Raw genomic sequence first — 12847 nt, forward strand, 5'->3', positions numbered from 1 at the left:
ATAGTTTCTGATTCTACCCAACACTGAAAAAAAAAAAAAATTTAAACTGACATCATTGTAACAAAATATCCAAAAGATTTCCTGGTTACATGCTAATGCATATAAAATTATGCTTAATGTATGAGGCATTTCATGTTGTTATCTAACACAGAAGCTATGACAGAATTATGTCAGGCCCTGGTTAAGAAGACTTCAATTAAAGAATACTCATGCAATAGCCTTCCGACACAAACTTTCTGGAAGACAATTTACCTATAGTGGGGCATGGAATTGGCTATGCACTGTTATTGCTTGTTGAAGTTTCTCTTCCTTGGCTCTTCTACAGTGGCAGATCTAGAAGATAAATGATTTAAAATACCAGTCATTCTCCAATGATTTAACTATTACTTCTTAAATTATGACAGAATATGAAGTAAGAATCCTTTAACCTGTTGACATTTTTTAACTTGTGAATGTTTAACGTAGCTCAGAATTTAAGAATACCCAACTCTGTAAACACTGACTTGTATTGGGAAGATAACCTTTGCTTGTGAACTAACAGAATGTTAAAACAAACCTTGACCGTTTAATTCTGATTGTGGAATTTCAATCATCTGCATTTTAAAAATATAAAAACAAAATCCTACTGTTGTTAACCAGGAAGCTTAATAAATACAAGCTTCAAGGTATAGTTATATAGTACCAAAGAAGGAGCCAGAAACCAATGCCTTACCAATGTTCTAAGCATAGTCTTTAACATTCCTAAACTTTAATTTTCTCTCATGGAAAATGGGGATAATAGAATCTGCCCACTTTCCTTAACAGGATATGCATACATATAGCACATGTTTATTAACAAAAGGTTACTTTTCAAATGTGATGTTTCAGAGAAATTAGGTAAATATTTAAAACTCTATCAAAGGGCAAAACACTGTTAAGTAGATTTTCTTTAAATATAATGGAAATCAGAACAGAATAGAAACTATTCCAGAATGTTCTTAATATTATTTACAAATTTTAAAATAATTTGTAGGTTATTCCCTTTTTAAATAACTTGTTGAACATAAGAAGTTGTACACTCCTATAATTATTAAGACCAGACTTAAGCTGATTTACTTGCTTCAGTACAAAATGAAAGAAAGATGTTGCTATCATTCTTAAAGAATAGAGGCTCTTCAGTTTCCTCATGGCACTCAAAACTCCAGCTCAGTAACATATTAAAGTTTTTTTTACTCATGAATATACTTAAGTAATCTGATATTGCTGTCACTTGTCCTCAACTGAAGAGTATTACATACTGTTCTCTTTTCCATGAAGCTACTGAGAAAATCATCTATTTCAGTTTTTCCCTCTAAGAAATCTTCAGCAATATTATCAGATTCTTCCTCAGCTTCATGTGCAGCTACTTTCAGTCTTGCCTGTAGGGCACTCACACTACAACTCTGAAAAAGAAAATCAAGTACTAATTTAGTTTACACTGCTCAGAAAAACTCCTTAGAGGCAAAGGATATGAGACGGGATAGTGAGGGGCAATTCACTATATGCTTTAAATAGCCTCTTTTTTGAGGAAATCTGCTACCCACCAACTTGCTCAGCTTTTGGATACAGGAGTAGATACCAAATACAAAGTAACCCAATCCACTGGCTGCAAACCACTGAATGAGGGAAACTGAGCCAATCATTGTCTTCAAGAGTTAGGAATTAGGTCATTGTGGTAGGCACTCTCTAAGAGGACCCTTGTTATCCCCAACTCCTGGTACTTCTGTGTAAGCCCCTCCTCTTAAGTGTGTGCTGGACATGGTGACTCCCTTCTAATGAACAGAATATGGCAAAACTGATGGGATTACATATAGTCAAACAGACAAAAGACCTGTACAAACACTGCTGAGAGGAACTGAAGAAGACATAAGTGGAAAGACATCTTATGGGCATGGACCGGAAGACTCAGTATTGTTAAGATGACAATACTACCCAAAGTGATCTACAGAGTCAATGCTATCAATTCCTATCAAAATCTCTGTGACGGTTTTTTTGCAGAAAGTAAATAAAAATTAACTCAAAATAGATTGAAGACCTAAATGTTTGAAGTAAGACTTTATTTTTTTATTTTACTTTTTTAAGTAGGCTTCATGCCTAGTGTGGGGCCTAACGTGGTGCTTGAACTCACAACTTTGAGAGCAAGACCTGAGCTGAGATGAAGCATTGGACGCTTAACTAACTGAGCCACCCAGGCATCCCAAGACTATTTTTAATAGTTGTCATGCTAGTGGGTGTAAGGTAGCAACTCACTGTGAAATATTACACACAAGAATGAACAGGAATGAGCCATTTTCTCAACACCCCTGCCAACCCTGGTCATCTATCTTTACAAGTTTGGCTCATAAGAATGATATAAATTTTGATTATTATTATTACTAAAAGGTTCAATATCTGTTCAAATGTTTCTATCATTTATTCCTGGAATATTTACTGAGTATCTACTATGTGCCAAGATTTGGACCTGGTACTGGGTACACAGGGGAATAAAATATGGCACGTTTCTGCACTGCACAGTCCAGTTAAGTGATTTATATACTTTACACAGAAGACTGACTCATCATCCCGAAAGAGTCTGAGTGAACACATGTAGAGACAGGAGTAGGAATCAAGGTTGTATTTTTTAAGTGTTTCAAAAATCATTTCAAGCAAGTCTTATATAAATAGCACAGAAGACACAGTAACTGTTAAAGCAGTTTGTCTACTGGACATTCATACTTCTCTTGGAGTTTCTTGTTTTTTCCTATGCCTATCTTGGGCATCACTATCTTATTCCTAATATTAAGAGGATCCTGGAAATTGACAGTTGTGATGCTTGCTATTGGTTTCTAATATTCTTTATCAAGTTAAGGAATTAATTTCTATTCTTAGCTTACTAAGAGTTTACAAAGAATGATATGACTATTATAAAAAGCTTATTCACCATCTTCTAAACTCTAATGTGCAGCTAAGAGTGCTTCAGTTGCCTCTCTCAGACTTTCTGGTTAAGAGAGGGAGGACTGCTTACCTTTGATCCCTGACTCTGATACTTTCTATTTATATGACCTCATATAAATATCCCTGTGCTTCAGACTGCTTATCTGTACTATGAAAAAACTAATGACATCACCTACCTCCTAGGATCTTGAGGGAATAATGGGCAATACATGAAAATAGCTTAATGCAGTGTAAGACACATAATCATTATTCAATGTTAGCTATTATTTTTATGTCTTTAATTCTAAAGGATGACCAAATTATCTGAAATCCATTATAAATTTCTATTCTCCTTTGCCATCATTTTTTCTGTTGTTTTATTTTCTACTTTTTGTTTTATTACATTGGCTTTATCTTCCAGTATTGCTGATTTTAAAGGAAAGTGGATGTTGTTTTTATGACAAAGGTTATTGATATGAGATAAAAAGATTTTATCTCCTATTCCTATTTTTAAAGATTTTTCAGAAATACAGGTTGAATTTTATAAAGTGTTTTTTTCAATTTAACTGGATTTCTAGCATAAAATCTATTATTTGTGGTGAACTAAAGTTTATAATTTTCATTTATTTTTCAACTTTCTAAGTTTTCATTTAAGATATCTATACATAAGCTTACAAGTGAGACTAAAGTTCAAGTTGTTAGATTTTATTAGAGGACGTAAACTAGCATTTATAATAACATTTTTAAGAAAGTTATTTATAGGGCTTTTTGTATTTTTCTGCCTTGGAACCAAATATAGTCTTGCATGAGCACCAATAATTTATAATGCCCCATAACTAAGAGCTATTCATCTCACTTGAAAGTATCAAGTCTTATAAAGACAGTCACCTAATAAATGCTTTCTGATAATAATGAAAGTAAGAATGCAGTTCATACATATTGAGATTAAAAATTCTTATGGCACAGGAAAAGAGCTAAACATCTTACCTCACTAAGTTCATGCTGCCTTTGCATCTTCTTTTCAAAAGCAGATTTTAGTTGTGTAAGCAATTCATACTAAAACATAAAATAAAAATGTTATTTTATTACATTTTTAAATTGTATGAATTTCTTTAAAATGATAATTAACTCACCTTATCTAAAACAGTTTGCCTTTTGGCTTCCAAGCTGGGCTCCAAAAGGAGATTTTTTCCTGTAAGATAAATTTCTGGTTTATTTCTAGGTAAACATCATATTTTTCTTAGGAAATTTAAGAAGTAAGAAAGACATACTTGCTAGCTCTTCGATACTTTTTACTAAGTCATCCTTGTCAGTAATAATCTGTTTTAGTTGGGGCAAGGTCAGAAACTGTTCTAGTAATATTTCCTCTTGCTCATTCATATCTGTAAGCTGTGACACACTAGAAACACAACAGAAAAGTTAATGAATATCAGTCATCTAGTTTTTCTCCATGATAATAAATATTAATAATTTTTTCCATTTTATTCAGTTGATATGCCTCTAAATAATTTTTGACCTATCAATATTTATACATAAGAAGGGAAATTATAACCTTAAAAAACAAATAAAAATCAACAACAGTGGAACATAAAGTAGTCTGAAAGTAGTAGTATCCAATCACAATAGGACCAGTAAGATGAAGATTCATGAACAATCACAACGTTTACCTGTATCTATTTAGCTAATAGATGTATGGCTATCACAATAAAAGTACATGAATTTGTGTGTTTACTGATATTCATAAAATAGTTAAATAAAAGCAATTATGAAGGACTAAATCAAAACCAAAAATCAATACCCATAGGGTGAAAGAGGGAAATGGATGGGTGGGAGAGGAATAGAAGCTAAACCTTTCTGATCATATCTATCTATTAGTTTGGACTACTGAGCTATATAAAGCACTGTATGATTTTTAAAAATCAAATTAAAAAAAACGCAGTCCTTAAAATTCAGAGCAAATGAAAATAAATAAAACTTTTTTTCCTAAATTACGTATTATCCAGAGAAGTATTATCTGGATAACTTTAAAAAAAGCAGTATCCAGCTGTACATGTCAGGTGTGATAGAGCCAAAACACAAAATAAGTATAAAAACCAAAACTCTTACCCTGAATTCAATAATCACACTAATACTACTAGTATTGTAATTTTGAAAAAGAACAAGCACCTTTCAGAGAAATTATTTCAGGCCAGGGAAAAGAAATTTCACAATGAGCCCATGGCATCTTTGTTTTGTCAGAAAGGATATATAGAATCCAAGGTGAAGAGTTTGCTAGTGATTAAAGATAGAATTGTTTAAGCATCAAAAAAGAACAGTGACTGTAATAGATTGAAACACATCAAATATTTTTTTAAAAAATTTATGAGTTCTTTTTTTTAAATTATTTTTATTTATTTGTGATAGTCACAGAGAGAGAGAGAGAGGCAGAAACACAGGCAGAGGGAGAAGCAGGCTCCATGCACCAGGAGCCCAATGTGGGATTCGATCCCGGGTCTCCAGGATCGCGCCCTGGGCCAAAGGCAGGCACCAAACCGCTGCACCACCCAGGGATCCCTATGAGTTCTTAATAACACAGAAACCACTACCAAAACAAAAAACTTTCCCTCTCAAAAACTTTGGAGCTTGTTTGTGCAACAACTCATTATTCTGAAACTTGAAAAAAACACCTAAATCAAAAAACAAGGATTTATCTTTCCATTCCTATATGAAGGGTATTTCAATAAAACTGAATAGTTGATACAGAAAGTTGTTCTTCACAAAATTCTGGCTGATTCTGGTAGTAGAAAATCACATTTGCAATCCTTAATGAAATACTGGATTCTAGGTTTCTGTTTCAATCTTAATGTCACTAAATATAGGGCAATGAGACATCATTGTTACTTCATGTGATGTAATAGGAAGTATGCACGCATTAGGATGTTAAGTATTCTTGACAAAAGAACATATTTTTTTGCAGCATTGAAATATAACTGACATATAACATATAACATTGTGTAGGTTTAAAGTGTACAGCTCAATGATTTAATACAACTGAACCCAAATTTAACTAAAATTCTAGATCCAGCCATGAAGAGAAAGAAATATGGGAAAAAGAATATCTTCAATGGTACCACAGGATGCAAGCAGGCAAAAACTGGATATAGAAATTCTACAAAACAACCAATTTCTTCAATAAATGTACAATAATATAATGTGTATAATATAGCATTTTCATCATAATCTTTTTTAAAAGGAAGAAAAAAAAGAATCCTTCATAACACTGAACAGTAACAACAAAAAAAACTGAACAGTAACTACTTCCTGAGGTTGCTGCAAGCATTACAGTACATAGAAAATCCTTATACATATGTGATATATTGTAAACTTTCACTGTTACTAGCAGGAAATAATGAATCACTATTTAGTAAAAATGAATGTAAAACACTGGGTCAATGAAGGTAAACTTTTTTTTTTTTTTGAAGAGTAGTTTTTCTCATGGGTATTTGGCCATATATCCCTGGTGGGGTATGTCCTAGAGACAAAAAGAACTACAAAATTTTTTAAAATTATACTCAGAAGTCTTGTAATAACAGCCTTATGAGTATTATAAAACTTCCATGGGGTATAAAGGATGCAATGCTTCCCAAAGTTGAGTGGCCACAAAACAATTTTTTTCATGAAGTACCATAGAGAAGTAGCGTTCCACGAGAAATGGGACCTTACACTTGAATACTACAAATTAATGTGTCATCCATTGGAATACAATTTGGCTCTGTAAAAACACTGTGCTATTACTTTATAAGAACATTAATGTGTTTCTCTGTGTATAAAGTTCTACCTAAAAAGGAACAACGAAAAGGTCTCAAGCCAAAAAATATCTGAAATCACCAGGAATGATGTCTTGAGAAATAATTTTTGTAATAATGTAAGCCTCAAGAGGGAAAGGACACCATTATCCTGGTAACTATTGTATCATTCCCAGCAATGAGGACAATCCCTGGGTATATACTAAGTCACTCAATAAATACAAACTACAAGACATAAAACTGACTTAATAACTATATAACTTTCCTACCCAGACAACCACAATTTAGAAATATTGAGGATTTAAAAATTTTTTACTTTAATATGAGTATGAAAATGATGATCTGTTTTGTATTTATCATTGTCAAATAGACAGTGAATACTATCATTACTTTCCCAAGTTTTTTACCTTAGTTCTGAGAGTTCTGGAAATGTATCAGGAACATCTGGCATCTTGTAACCAAAACCATTTTGGCTTATCTAAAGAGAGTTTGAAATGATATTAAGTTTTAGCCATTTTTTACTTCCTATTTACTTATAAATGTAATTTTTAATGTATCACATCCTATAATGTTTCATCATCCACCTTTATTTCTGCACATTACACTGTCTTTATTCTGCCCTTCTTTCTTTACTACTATTTTTCAGGGTACTTTATACATAGAGGGTTGATTTTTTTTGTTTTTTGGGGGGTGAGGATCATGTAAGTACTTGTGTTAGCTCTTTCTTAGGCAAGTATATGACTGTTCAATAAAACAAGTCTTAAGTGTATCTGTCTGTGACAAGTACAGAGAATTATCTGTGGATTTCATTGATATATATGGATACACTTGCCTCACGTAAAAGACACTGAATTTTTTAAAAAAAGTAAGTTGGAAAAGTCTGAATAGGTACATAACTAAGATAATAAGATAGATACAGAATAGATAATTCATTGTTTTATAAATGACTTTTTAAAACTGAGGATCCTGGAAAGGTTCTCTTTTAATTTTGTTTATACTAATTATAATTAAAATTCATAATATTCACAATATTTGTTCATAACATTCTTTAATACAATGATGAAAGGTATTGGAAAGTAAAGTCTGCTTGGGCCAATATTTTAAATTATTACAAACATGAAAATTAGTAAGATTGAATACAGTAAGGTTTTATAATACTTAGGTATTACTGTGGATGATACTCAAGGTTAAAATGAAGATTTTAAAATTGCTTCATATGTTTTATTCATTAAGTGTTAGTCTCAGTAACATCCCACATGGCAACAGCTACCAGCTTATTTAAGAACACAGAATATTTTCAAAACCAATGAGACACTTGAAGCCCTTGGCATGGTAGACAGCAGATCCTCCACAATCTGATACCTACTTCTCTTACATGATCACTTTTTGCACCTTTGCCTATTTCCTATATGACTGCCAGAGAGATCTATTAAAGGCAGTTTCACAAAAACGCACTTTGGTTTATGCCTCCGTGGTTTTGTCAGTACTAATACCTCTTTATGGAAGGCTTTATATAACCCCTTTCATCCTGACAAATTCATTACCGTCTTCAAAAGCTGGCCTTAAACATAAATTTATTTTTCTGTCTCATATTGAAGTGAGCAACTACTATGTGTATCAAGTGTGGTTTGAGGCACTAAAGATAAAGTGGTGAAAAAGGAGAAACACATTTTTTATAAAAGTATCCCTTCTAGGTCTACCTCCATTCCTAGGAGCACTGACCATTTTCTCAACTGCATCTTCACTCTAACTCTAGACTCTCTCTTCCACTCTACTGGAAGTTTCTCACTTACATTTAAGTAAGAAAACTCACTGGTTTCCTCTGAGGTTTTTTTTTTTTTTAATTGAAAATGTGATTTAATCTTTTAACCTTTGTGCCTTAGTTAGTGGCTGGCATGAGAAGGCATATAATAAATATTTGTTGATTAGATGAACTGTCAAGGATACAAAAATAAGGAAAATTGAAGATACCCACCGGTGCTGATGTGTCTGTTGTAGGAACAGGTAACGGCAGATTTGAAAGGACGCCAAAAGGAGCTGCAGGTTTGGCTGGTGTGTAACTTGTTGTTGAAGAAGAAATAGTGTCAGCAACAGACAAAGATGTGACAGTCCTGTTAGGTTCTTGTGGGGGAAATGGAGAAAGAAATGGGAAACCCTGAGATGCATAAGGAGGCAGCCCACTTGGATTACTGTACAGGCTGAAGAGAAAGACATAAAACAAAAACAAAAACAAAAACAGTAGATTAGACTTTAGGGGGAAACCTATAAAACTACTGCCAATTAGTTTGAGAATAATAAATAACAATCGTCATGCCACAGAGACAGGATCTTGTTACTATAATCATATAACTGAATTAAAAATTCTATAAATTGATTAAATATGACCCCCTCTCCCCCCCAAAAGAAAAACATTTTAGAAAACATATAATTCCACTCATCAGAGTAGAAGTGAATAGACAGGCTTTTTGGGTTTTAAGCATTCCATTAGCATAAATCACTGACATCATAAAGAGAATGAAGAACTTTGAATCCAGAAAATGTATTTACAACAGGTTGCTTGAACAACAGCTCTTACTTTATCTAGAAAAATATAAATGAAATTCATGACTGCTTTTCTAAATGACCTTAAAGGAAAATAGTTAAATGTATAGAAAAACTGCTAAAAATGTTAAAATATAAAAAATACACATTAAAAAACACACATGTAGATTAGAAAAAGTGGTATAGCAGCATGTACTCAGGATTGAATCAGAGAGCAATATTTTTTTCTGCATGTAATAAGTATTTGGGTCCTGGTTCAAGATGACAAGACAGTAAGATCTTGAAATCACTTCCTACCAGGAGTGCACTAAATTTTCAGAAACATGAATAATTTCCTCAAGAAAATCCCCTAAAATTTAGTTGTGTAACTCCTATAAATCAGCAAGAAAAATTAATATTGAAGCAAGCAGGAGAGGCTAAGCCACAATCTCCCCTGTAAACCCAACCCTCCGCACAGATGTCTAACCAGGAGAGAGCTCAAAACCTGAAGCTTCTTCCTGAAGGGCAAGAGTTTGAACCCCACACTGAAGAGTCTCTCTTTTAAGCTCTGCATCTCAAAGAAGAGTCCCCCAAACATCTAGCTTTGAAAACCAAAGGGGCTTGTGTGCTTGGGCTCACTCACTCCACCCAGAACCCAGCACAGAAGCAGTTGATTGAGAGGCACCCAGATTTTTAGCTGAAAGAGTCTCAATTCCTAATCTTAAAGTGTCAGCTTAAGGAACAGGTACCTAATGTAACCCACAACCATCAACCCACTGGGATATGCTCTGGGGACAAAGGATGGTGGGACCTCTCCTCATGTTCTCTGTCACATTGCAGACCACTAATATCTCTTGGAGGAAAGCTCTTATGCACATATAGTGCCTTATTTTTTTTTTTAATTTATTTTTATTTATTTATTTATGATAGGCACACAGTGAGAGAGAGAAGCAGAGACACAGGCAGAGGGAGAAGCAGGCTCCATGCACCGGAAGCCCGACGTGGGATTCGATCCCGGGTCTCCAGGATCGCGCCCTGGGCCAAAGGCAGGCGCTAAACCGCTGCGCCACCCAGGGATCCCTAGTGCCTTATTTTTATGTCTGGTGCTCCAGTTTTGGTAGCTGTCATCCATGAGATCCCACTGACTGCACAACTCTGGAGGTAGGGGGTTCATGTTCCTGGGTCCATGGGACTGTAAAAGAATGACAGGCTACTACTCCCCGGGCACTGCACAGACAGCGGATTGAACACACCCCTAGTCTTCCTGCGAAAGAGTCTGATAAACACACCTAAAAGCTTTTGCTTGATGAGGCTTCTGGTTTGGCACACAACTAGGGGTCTAGGGAGGCAATCCCAGGAAACGTAGGTTGGTGGATGCCATCTCTGCACACTTCCTCAGCCTCATGCCAGCTTACCAGTATCTCCAGAAAGAAGCTTATATAATCATCTGGAGCCTCAATTTTGCAACTCTATCTTAGGACCACACTTCTAGATCACCTGGCTTCGGTGGCCAGCAGGGCTTTCACTTGCAGCCCCACAAGACTACATATATTTGCGTACTTTAAAAAAAGCTACCTGAGGGTCTGGCTTCTAATCAGCCTGAATCTAGGTGATGGATGAGATCCTCTCGGGCCCTGGCACACTCTCAAATACTGGAAGCTATTAAGAATATAATAGGCTCCTTGGACAATTACAATTATTTTATAGACAATCAAGAGGTAGGACAAGTAAAAATAATAAGGTTCATATCTTGGTCCAGTCCTCAATACTGAGGTGGCTTGAGTCTTCAAGGTGGCTGTTTTATCTTAGGCATAGAAACAGAGAGTCAAGGAAAATGAAGAAAAAGAGAAATACAGTCCGAATGAACAAACAAACAGAAAACCTTGGGGAGGTGGGGGGAGGATATAATAAAATGGAATTAAGTAATTTACCTGATAAGAGCTCAAAGTATTATACTTGGGGGAAGAATGGATTAACACAGTAAGAGCTTCAACAAAGAGATAAAAAATATAAAAAAGTGCCAAACATGAATCAGAGAGGTTAAAAAAAATACACTTGAGGATTTCAAAAGCAGACTATGTGAAGCAGAAGAAATGTTTATAGTGTATTCAAAGACAGGGCAGAGAAACTCATCCAATCAGAAAAAAAAAGAAAAATGCTCCCTGATTTGAAACTATATTACAATGTTATAGTAGTCAAAACAGAATGTTACTGGCATAAAAGCATGCAAATAGATCAATGGATCTGAATACAGAACCCAGAAATCTATGCATATCCTGTAACCAAGAATACACAAAGGACAGTCTCTTTAATAAACAGTACTAGGGAAAATGGATGGCCACATGCAAAAGAATAAAATTACCACTTCCTTACATCAAATACAAAAATTAATTCAAAATGAATTAAATACTTAAGTTTAAAATCTGAAACCATTAAACTCCTAGAAGAAAGCCTAGGAAGTAAGATTCTTGAAACTGGTCTTGGTGATGATTTTTTGCATCTGATACCAAATGGCAAAGGCAACAAAAGCAAAAATAAACAAGTGGGACTATATCAAACTAAAAAACTTCTGCACAGCAAAGGAAACTATCAACAAAAAGGCACCTTACTAAATGGGAGAAGATATTTACAAAAAATATATCTGATAATCAGGAGCTAATATCCAAACTATGTAGAGAAACCATATGATAGCAAAACACAACCCAGTTAAAAGAATGGTCAGGGATATTAATAAATACTTTTCCAAGATAACATACATATAGCCAACAGATACATACAAAGATATTCAGCATCACTAATCATCATGAAAATGCAGATCAAAACCACAATGAAATATCACAATATCTGTTAGAATGGTTATCACTAAGAAAACAAGAAAATAAGTGTTATGGAGGATGTGGAGAACAGGAAACCCTGTGTACTCTTGGTGAGAATGTAAATTGGTACAGCATAGTATGGAAAATAGTAGAGGTTCCTCAAAAAAAAATTAAAAATATAATTACCATATGATCCAGCAATTCCACTTCTAGATATTTACCCAAAAAAATGAAAACATAACTCAAAAAGATTTTTGAGTAACTCAAAAAGTAACTCAAAAAGATTAATGCATCTCCATGTTCATTGCAGCATTATTTATAACAGCCAAGATATGGAAGCAAACAAATGTTCATCAATGGATGCACAGAAATAAAAATGTAGTGTTATATATGTGATGGTATATTACTGGTCATTAAAAAGAATGACACCTTGCCACTTGTGGTAATAACATGGATGGCTCCTGCAGGCATTTTAAGTGAAAGAGTCAGGAAAAGAAAGACAAATACTGTATGATCTCATTTACATGTAGAATCTAAAAACAACAATACAGAACAGTCAAGTTCACTGATACAGAGAACACAGTGGTAGTTGCCCAAGTAGGGGGTTGGGGTGAGTGAAATGCATAAAGGTGGTCAAAAAGTACAAACTACCACTTATAAAAGAAATAAGCCAGGGGATGTAATATAGAGTATGGTGACTATATTTAATAATACTTACTGCATATTTGCAAACTGCTAAGAGACCCTATGTTAAATGTTCTCATCACAGGAAAAATTCCAGCTATATATAAGGAC

At 34.2% G+C, this 12847-nt stretch overlaps 1 protein-coding gene across 2 annotated transcripts in view; it reads right to left on the minus strand.

The window, feature by feature from the left end:
* VPS37A (VPS37A subunit of ESCRT-I) overlaps positions 1 to 12847 on the minus strand; it is a 50990-nt gene that overhangs the window by 2499 nt on the left and 35644 nt on the right. For both annotated transcript variants that reach the window (XM_041752998.1, XM_041752999.1), the window contains exons 5-11: positions 8692 to 8914; positions 7124 to 7194; positions 4203 to 4330; positions 4065 to 4123; positions 3919 to 3987; positions 1278 to 1421; positions 253 to 333 (exon numbers count right to left, since the gene is read on the minus strand). In XM_041752998.1, the coding sequence (XP_041608932.1) occupies positions 253 to 333; positions 1278 to 1421; positions 3919 to 3987; positions 4065 to 4123; positions 4203 to 4330; positions 7124 to 7194; positions 8692 to 8914 (775 nt within the window). The remainder of the gene's footprint in view (positions 1 to 252; positions 334 to 1277; positions 1422 to 3918; positions 3988 to 4064; positions 4124 to 4202; positions 4331 to 7123; positions 7195 to 8691; positions 8915 to 12847) is intronic.

Source organism: Vulpes lagopus, chromosome 4, assembly GCF_018345385.1.
Source record: "Vulpes lagopus strain Blue_001 chromosome 4, ASM1834538v1, whole genome shotgun sequence".
NCBI lineage: Eukaryota > Metazoa > Chordata > Mammalia > Carnivora > Canidae > Vulpes > Vulpes lagopus.